Raw genomic sequence first — 9811 nt, forward strand, 5'->3', positions numbered from 1 at the left:
TCTTCTGCAGCTTTAATCATCATGATTTCCAAAACGTTGCTGATAATATGCTGAGATTTTGTTGGCCTTCAGAACTAATGTATAGCTTTGACATGTCTACATGTCTTTGACACTTCAGTTTGAGCTTTTATTTTCTTCAGTGCTTTGTTTTGTTAGCAGGGAAAGCACCACGGTTATATAACACTGAGAATGGCTTCATATTTTCATTCACATTTCAGTGTCCCAGTGAGCCAGCGTGCACGATAAAGGGCCCAGGCATTTTAATTAGCCATAGTGATTATTGCTATTACTATAATTAGCTGCATGTGTACCTCTTCTTCTCTGGCAAATGAAGATGTCTTCTCCTATATGTCTGTCTTCCCGTTATTGTTTACCTCACAGGGGGAAGAGCTAGAAAAGACTGCTATACATTGCTGTTCAATGAAACAACCAAGTGTGACCAGTCGTGTGGTTTATACAAATCATTACAAACCATCTAATCAGCTGCATCAAGTCAGAACATCTTCATACACTATTCTCAATGAGCTTTTAACTCTCATTGAACATGATCTACAGTCATGTCCTTAAGACATAAGATAATGCAACAAAAACATGACAATGCTCATCAAGATCAGGTGTTGCTGTCAAGAAGCCATTTTTAAGGGAGGTGAAACAAAAGGATGAGGTATGCCAAATTTTACAAATATATAAGAACTGGATTAAAAGTCAGTGGCAACAATTTTATGGAGTGATGAATTTAATTTTGAACATTTTCATTCAAATTATCAGTTTGTATAGGAGACCAGGAGGGAGGTAAGGCAGTGGGTGTCTACAGCCGTCTGTAAAACAGTGGAGGGTGTGTCATGGTTTGGGGCTGCATTTCAGCCAGGGACGTCAGGAGTCTTGTCAAAAATTTATGACTGCAGAAATTTTGAGCCACCCTACGTAGAACTAAGCCAGGAGAAGTATTGGAAGCTGTAAAGCATAAATAGCATCAGAAGTTTTTAGTAATTAAAAACACCAGTGATATTAATCAGGTTGGTACAGAGCCTTTGTTTATCTAAGCGCAGGCTTTCAGTTACTGCACAGCTAAATTTTCCTGTTCGTGTATTCAGCTATCAGCTCTAAGGCCCAGGTTCTTGCATTCTCTTGATTAAACTGCACTTTTGCTCTCACATGGCACACTGAATCCTCTCTTCAGACCACATGGTTAAATACAGTAAGTCAGACTGAAGAATGCTGTAGAACCAGTATGACTAAAGGAGCCACTTATGTGGTGAGTACAAACATTTATGGACAGTTCATCAACTGCCAGAAAACAAAACATTTTCATGGCTCCAGTAATGAAGGTTTAACACAGGTTTATACAACCATCTTTATTGAATTTTACAGTATAATGTCAAACAAACAAACGTGTATTTACAACAGCAAACGTGTAAGAGACAGTTAAGAGCTTGTTATGCTGGTGAATCTCTTCTTGAACGGAGACAAAGTGCAGCTTCACTTACTGAAACAGAGGATGACGGGATTTCAGACAAGTTCGAGGTTGTAAGTAGTAAACGGCACAGCAGACAGAAATGACACCTCACCTTTCGACTTCCATATCATTGGCGTGTTCACCTGCATCTCCATTAGTGAGAAGCGTTTCGCCTGGCTGACTGTTGTCCTGCTTCACCTTCTTCACATCCTCCTTCACCGGACTCTCCTCTGGTTTCCTCTGCAATACACAGCAGTAAAATGAGGCTCACCATTATAGCTACACCACATCAATGCAAGTTAAAAAAACCTCACCTTCTTTCTGACCAGGTGGGAGATGTCAGAGACTGCAGCTGTGGAGGTGTTGCCATTGGAAGTGGATGTGCTTTTAATCTGTTTGGAAGTTAAATATCACACTTCTTTTACAATCCTGTTGGGCTTAAGTTTGTTTCACAAAGTGTGCCATGAAAACTTGTAACTGACCTCTGAAGTGGAAGAAGAGTCTCTGTTCTTTACAGTGGAACCATCACAGGCAGAGGAAGTGGAGCCTCCATCCTGAAACAGATTGCACATGCAGCTCAAAGAGAAGCCAAATGCCAAAATGATGGCGGCTATGCTGTGATCATCTCACGAAAGCCTGCTGTTCACCGGACCTTACAGAGGGAGGTGTGACTAATGATGGATCGAGTTGCCAAATATTTTTCACCAAGTGGTTTACTTGTGAAGACGTGTAGCAACAGAACACAAATAGAAACACTGAACTTCACATGTCACTGAAGCACCAGCATGGAGCATGTATTTTATGAATCCCATTTAACAACTAAAACCAAAACAATTCAGGCATCATGCTTGGTGGATAGCACCACTTTAACCAGTGTGCTCTGATGACCGTCCTCCAGCTAAATCAAACTCCATGCCAAACTCACCAGTGCATCCTTCACAGCCGCGCTCGCTGTCTTCAGGCTTTCAGTGGCGTCCTCCACCTTCTCCTGGATCTCTGGCAGCAGAGCTTTGAGCTCCTCCAGCTCCTTCCTCTCCTCTGGCAGAGCCTCTGGACCTTCGGCTTTGTCAAGCATCTCCTGCAGCTTGTCTGGAATTGTATTAATTATTGCATTGATGATTCTCTGGAAGCTAATTTCACTCCAGGAGCTGATGCTTACCAAGCCTGTTCTTTATGATAGAGATGGAGCTCTTCAGAGACTCGATGGCCTCGCTGTACTGCGTGTTCAGGCTATAGGTCACACCGAGCTGGTAGCGAGTCTCTGCCAGCAGGCGGCTGTCTGAGTCCAGGTGCTTCACCTGCAGCTTCAGGCACTCCTGGAAATCCTCCAGTGCTTGTGGATAGTTCCCTGAAAAAGAGAAGCAGCAAATCAACACCTGACATGTATTAAAAAAAAACAAACAAAACAAACTCTGCATTCTCAGAGTTTCATCCACTGTTCAGGGTCAGCAGGCATGGACACGGCAATGAACTGAGAACAGTACAGACTTCATCAGCTAAAGATCTTTAAGTGGTGATGCGACCGAAAAAAACCTGTTCTGTAACTACCGGGTGTGGATGTGAGCATCCACTCAGAAAACTAGCATTTCAAAAAGTTGAAGCTTAGACATTTTATGGTTCAACTAATTTAGGCTGCCCCCAAGTGGGCAAACAGCACAATGGCAACTTTTTAGCTGTGTTGCAACCAAGTGTTAGGTACACAAATCCGAACTAAAGAAATCTCAAGCTGCTCACAGACTTTTAGTCCTGACAGAAACTGAGCACCGCTGCAAACACTGAGCCATCAACACAGCCTCAAGCTCATTGCATCAAAGAGAAAACAATGATTATGTGCAAAGCTGCACATTTGTTCAGACCTGATTCTGCAGAAACTTCACCCAGTTTCAAATGAGCCTGGGCTGCCATTAGCTGAGCCTCCTTCGTCTCTTTCCTTTTATAAGAACAAAGAGGAAAAGGTTACAAGCTTGAAATGCAGGTGCAAAATGATAAGATAAAAATCATGGCTCTGAAGTGTTTCCTTTACCTTTTGTAGATGACTTTGGCCACTTCTAACATCTCCCAGGCCAGCTGCAGGTTACCCACCTCCTCATCGTCACTGTCCTAAAAGAGGAACAGACAGAAAACATGAAATTCAAAATTCACACAGTCAGCTGAGTCCTTTTTTAACATGCGAGCTGTTTGTTCAGTACCTTCTCCCCAGTGGCATCTCCTTCACCCTGCTCCTCTGCATCACCTTCCATTTCTACATCGTCGCCACCTTCCTCCTCATCTTCCTCGCCATCTACAAGCAAATGTCATGAGTTTAGATACACTGCTCTGCATGCTTCAGCAGCTAACACTGCCATTACCAAGCCAGGATCAGGACAGGAGGAGCAAAGGTCACCTGCTTCCTCCTCAGCAGCTGCTTCTTCCTCTTCAGCAGCAGAGTCCATCTTCTCAGCTGGCTCCTCTTCTTTAGCAGCAGTCTTCTCCTTCTTAGCAGCGGCAGAGTCCCCCTCCTTCTCCTTAGCAGCAGGTTCAGAGTCGTCCTTTGCATCCACTTCCTCCCCACTCTTTTCCTTCTTATCTTTACTTTCAGATTTGCTTTCATCATTCTTATTGTCCTTTTCAGCCTCCCCCTCTACCTTTTCTGTGTTTTCCTTTTTGTCACCAGCCTCGGCTCCTTCAGTCTTCTCCTGTGGATCCTCACTCTGCTTCCCTTCAACCTTCTCCCCGTCTTCAGTTTTCTTCTCCGCCATGGCGTCGTACACCTGCACCCTCAGCTCGTCTCTGGTCTTTTCTGTTGACAGCAGAACAGTTGGGAATGATGTGTGCACATTTAGATTAACTGTAACGAGCCAAATAACACATTATTCCCTTACCGTCTACATTGTCTGTGCTCTCAACATTGGAGTCTTTGGGTTTCTCTTCTTCCTCCTCCGGCACTCCCTCTAGAGCATTACCCAAGACAGAGTTCTCCATCCTACAACAAGTCTGGCAGTCAGAGCGGCCCCTCCATCCTCACCTTAAAGAGCTGGACTTTCTCATGTTTAAACCTGATTAACCTACCGTGCCAAATCCAGGAGAGCTTTGCCATACCAGAAGAAAGCCTCGCCACATTCGTCCGCTGTGTCTCCAAACTCTTTAGCCCTATAACAAGAATTTACCATTTATTTTAGAGTGAAAAGCAGGCATCCATTACTGCTCACGTGCTGCTTCAGAACAAATTAGAAAGATTCCTGGAGTTAAAAAACTAGGCGTATAAAAAGGATTAGCGAGTAATTATTCCAACTAGGTTTAAGCTTAAACAATAAAACAGAACCTAATGGAAATGAAATATATAAATTAAGAAAAACACTAAGCTAAACTAATGTCACCGCTTTCTGCTCACATGCAAAGAACAGCTGCAGGCAGTTTGTGATTTGCATAAACACGTTCATTTTCAAACACCAGAGGGGAGAAAAAAAAAAAAAAAAAAAAAAAGCTGCCGTTTTGCATTTGCACCAATCTGCACACCTGCTCAGAATCAGCCTGCACGAGGCACTGTCACCTATAAACTCTTCAATCATGTAAACAGTGAAACACACGGTTTAGTTTTAAGAAGCCCAAGTGAGCGTTTTAAAAGTAACCACGAGGGCCACTTTATGGGACCATTTCACGTTCAACCTCACTGAAACTCCAGCGTGACTTGAGGGTAACTCACAGCATGCCGCTGGCCTCCTGCAGGGTGCTCACAGCCTCCACTACCTTCCCCATCACCAAGTGCTTCTTGCCGGTACCAATCAGCTTGTTGGCCTCCTCCATGTTTACCACACCTGACGGAGAGAAACAATCGGTCAGCTCAGCTCCCTGCCTGGACTCTCAGCTCAGGTCAAACTGTACCTCGGCCTTTGGTACCAGTTTGTATCGTTTAAGTTTAAATAGCAGAGATGCCACTACACACCTTTGACGGGAAAGAACAGTTTAAAAAGAAAAAAGACCCCCGGCGGCGCGCGCGTCCCAGCTCGTGTCTCGTGCCGCTCAGACTGACTGTGTTCCGTTGTTTCAAATTGGCGCGAAATACCCCTGCTCCTTCCGGTCGCTTTCCTTAATTGTAGACCCGCGCGGGAGAATTCTTAAAGGTACAAAGTACTAACAAGAGGACTGCAAGTACCGCTGCTACAGTTACACGCATTACTACCTCAAGTACTTCTGCTGCTATTGTTATACTGCTCCTTGTATTACCACTCCTATTCATTATACTGCTAATCCTTCCAGTGCAATACTAAAAACATCAATTGAAACTGTTATAATGAGTACCGTTGATGCCGGCAGCCCTGTTATTATTGTACACACTGGCTTCTTTGACTATGAAACAGTCCCAACAACCATTAATCTTTAAGAGACCTTCAGGAAGTGTTCCCTAAAGCTTGCCTGGGGATCTTAAGGTCGTTTTGCAACACTTTTAAGAACCTTTGGTCATTTTGTTTTTTATTTCTAGTAATGTCACCACTAAAACAACAACAAGAACAACAACACAATTACAAAATATTAAATAAATAGGATATTTTGAAGAAAATGTCTTCAAATATGTAAATTACCCACACAAATGTGACATAAATGTTACATGGTTAGATCAGGTCAGAGTTATTTCTGTGACCTGCTGTTTAGTGTGAATGTTTTTTTGTCTTAGTTAATAGACAGCGGCATCACAGTAAAAAAAAAAACCAAAACTATGATTGAAATAAAACGTACCATTATTGAGTCATTTATTGGATCATTTTGCAAAGGTATAGTATTTTACTATGTAAGTAAAAGTAAAGAAATGTAGGTGATCATTTCTTTGTTGTAACAATGCTTTTTAGCAATAAATCCTGTACTGTTGGAAATATTGTTTATTTTCCCCATCAGTGGTGCCACATTTGTAAGGAAAATGCATTTGTTGGTTGAGTGTGTGGGTATTTTATCTGCCAAAAATCTTGTTCTTCTATTGGCTCTTGTTTTGAGCTTCAGATAACCCAGATGCTAATATTTCGGTGCCTGATTAGTGGCTGATTAACGCTGTTCATTGATGAGTCCAGTTTCTGCTTACAGCTGTTGGATGGTAGGGTCAAAGTGTTGAGATGTTGTGGAGAACACTATGCTGATGGATGCACCAGTAGGGTAACAGCTTTTGGTGGAGGCTGTGTGATGGTGTGGGGCAACATCTCCCTTACTGGAAAAACCAGACTGTCAACATTGCAGATGATATCAATGCAGAGAGATGTCAAGATGAGATTTTGCAACCAATAGCAATCCCATATCTCCACAGTCTAGGACTGAATTATGTCCTCCAAGATGACACACGCCAACCCCACCGAATGCTTGTGGGATCAGCTTTGACATGCTTTTCGTGTCAGAGTGACCAACATACTCTCTTGAAGAATGGGACGCCATCCCACAGCACTGTGGGACCTAGCTGGTGACTAGCAGCAGGTGATAGGCTTTTGTAGCTGTGTATGAGTCTTTCACATACCACAGAGGATGCTCCTTGTTAAATAAGTAAGCGATTAAATTTTCCAATATGTGTTGTTTCTTCTGGTTTCAATCATCCAATTCAATACCAGACAAAAGCAGACAGCAAAACTCACATACTCAACTCTGCTGCTCAACCCATAAATGCAACAAAAAATGCAAGTTTTTACTCATTTCTAATGTTTCTCAGAGTTGTTCAGTATAAGGGTAACTGTTTAAGGATAGCCTATCTAGTAGAATTTGATGGTGCTATTACTGTGTTTTAGTTTCACTCAGCATGTATGTAAAACAGCAGTACACACTGCTCCCATGTCCTGCTGTGAGGAGCACTGATACTCCAGCTCCCCTATGATCGCCTCCTGCTGACTCCAGTGTGCCGCTGCCTCATCAAAACAAGTCTGGACCTGACAACAAATCAGCATCATACAGATATATTTCAAATCATCCTCCCCTAAATACCTGACAATGTTGGTGAAGGGGGAATTTGGATTTCCATTCCATTATATTTTTAAACAAAAACAAAAGAAAATATTGGATGAAATATGATTATTCAGTTTTTAAAAAATAGTAAAAAGTACTTTAATTACATACAAAAAGATTTATAGTGGTCATTTATGAGCTTTAGCGATGCTACTAGGTTGAATTTTGTTCACACAGAGCAATACTTTCTGTTTCCACCTGTATCCTGTCTTTGTAGGTGGCCAAGCTAAGTGAGTACTGAATCCACCTACATATCGCACAAGCTAATAATCTTTTCATCTAATAATAAACTCGCTAAGGAAGATCAAATGATTTTCAATGCATTTCTTTAATGCCATGCCCTGATACTGAGTCATTGGAAGTAGCAGAACTAGAAAAGCTTTTCTTTCCTCAAAGTCTGCCAATAAAGCCAGATAACCCTAAATGAGCTTTACTAAACTGTACTAATTTAATAATTGTGGATTAAAAGCACCAATCATTTGAAGCCATTTTTCAGTCCATCGTCACATCTGTGACTGCTACAGCTGTTTTGTTATTCAGCACGGCTGAATGAAGCTGGGATGAGAGCTGTGTGAGAGCCCTTCAAACATCCAGCTGCTTTGGAATCACTAGGGGAGCAGATGTACTAATTATGGGCATATTGTGAGACAGGAGATGAACACAGCGCAGTGTTTGATCATTAGCCCACCGCAGTGCTTCTAACAGGAGGTTATTGTAGGCCCTCCCCTCTTATTTAGCCCTTGATGGAGCTCCATGGTAACAGTGTGCAAAGACACTGCTCGGTGACAGCGAGAGGCTGAACTGACAGCAGCCTCTGTAGGTCGACTGAGGTGAACTAACATAACCTGAAAAATAGAAAGAAGAAGAAAAAATACACACTGTGGTTGGTTTCCTGAGTTTAAAAATGAATTTAATGATATATGTACTCAGAAGGTTTTAGCCAAAATGTTTAGGGCACTGGCATTAGACTCACTAGTGTGAGAGAAAACATTATTTCATTTAGGTTTCCCAAACAGGACACAATACACTTTTTTCAGTACACTATTGGGGCATGAATAAATAGGTAAACAGGTGTTAACAGTAGCACAGATTGGGCTTCTTTCCCAACCGGTCGTGGGAGATGGCGGCCCCTCTCCGAGCCTGCTTCTGCTGGAGGCTTCTTCCTGTTGAAAGGGAGTTTTTCCTCACCACTGCCACCAAGTCCGTGCTCAAAGGGGATTGTGTAATTGCTCGAGTTTTGTCTGTATTACTGTAAAGTATTTACCTTATAATATAAAGTGCCTTGAAGCAACTATTTATGTGATTTAGTGCAATAAATAAAATATATAAATATAAAACTAGATTGAATCATTCGGGTATAGAGTTTGAATTAATGTCATAATTAAAACCTGTCTTTGCATTTTCATATAAAAGAATGACTGCTCTGAAAAAGGTCTACTATAGCTGAAAACCCCCCAACTCAAAATTAACCACTGTCTGGATTCCTGAAACCGGTTTCTCTTCCCTTTTGTTGTTTTTTTTCTCTTCCTGAATTATAGCAACTGTTACACATAAGGTTTGCTGTCACACGTCAATAATACTTTGGTGTAATTAGATTACACCTTGGTACCCCAGGTAACTCTCCTAGGTGTTAGTAACAGTCCCATAGAGTCTGAAACTTTAAGTTAAAAGGCACGCAGAAAACTCGTCCTCTGCAAAGGCTCTGACAAATGCAGTTTGAAAGAAAGTGGTTTGGCTTAACAATCATTTTAATATGCTGCCCATGCTGCACCTCTTCACCATGTTCAAATAAAAATTAGCCTCTAGCTTCTATTTAATCTCCCTGAGAGACAAACAGGTGACCCACAATAGTTCATTTATAGTTTATTACTTATTATTTATCCATATCATATAGCACCGGGCATTTCTTTTCTTTTCTTTTCTTTCTTTTTTTTTTTTTTTACCTAAATGGACTTGCTTAGAAATGTAAGTAAAATGTAGCAACTTCCTCTTCACAAGATTACAGAAAATACAGACAGCGGAGTCATTCAGTAAATCTAGTGGGAGTGATGAGGAAATTAGAAAGAAAAATACCTTCTGGCAGCTCACTGGATAGAAGCAATAAGATGTTGCAATAATAATTTAAAGGCAAGTCCAGACTTCAAGGAAGTGCTTCTAAAACACATCATGTGTAGTTGAAACCTAAATCGTGAACAGATTTATTGTACTTGGTATAAAACAGGTATATTTACTATTGTTTTCTAGGGGAAGTGTTATTTCTACTTAAAAGAAAAAGAGGAACTTAGCCCTCATTGAAATGAGTCCACAGACAATTGGAAAAAAAATATGCTCCATCTGTTGAGTATCACTAGTTTCTTGAGCTAGTAAGTTACTTTGCATATTACTGGTAATGAGAAAAAAGGC

General features: G+C 41.4%; 1 protein-coding gene across 1 annotated transcript; it reads right to left on the bottom strand.

Moving 5' to 3' along the window:
* Positions 1-1323: 1323 nt before the first annotated feature.
* Positions 1324-5509, bottom strand: LOC113010619 (histone-binding protein N1/N2-like). Its single transcript, XM_026149787.1, has 14 exons — positions 5379-5509; positions 5139-5250; positions 4505-4585; positions 4318-4418; positions 3840-4235; positions 3646-3737; positions 3480-3556; positions 3313-3386; positions 2616-2804; positions 2382-2545; positions 1939-2010; positions 1771-1848; positions 1569-1696; positions 1324-1486 (listed from the first exon to the last, which is right to left on the bottom strand). Exons 2-14 carry the CDS (start codon positions 5237-5239, stop codon positions 1480-1482), a joined length of 1560 nt encoding a protein of 519 aa, XP_026005572.1. The 5' UTR covers positions 5240-5250; positions 5379-5509; the 3' UTR covers positions 1324-1479.
* Between the last annotated feature and the right edge of the window lie 4302 nt (positions 5510-9811).

This window comes from Astatotilapia calliptera, chromosome 18, assembly GCF_900246225.1.
Source record: "Astatotilapia calliptera chromosome 18, fAstCal1.2, whole genome shotgun sequence".
Classification (NCBI taxonomy): Eukaryota; Metazoa; Chordata; class Actinopteri; order Cichliformes; family Cichlidae; genus Astatotilapia; species Astatotilapia calliptera.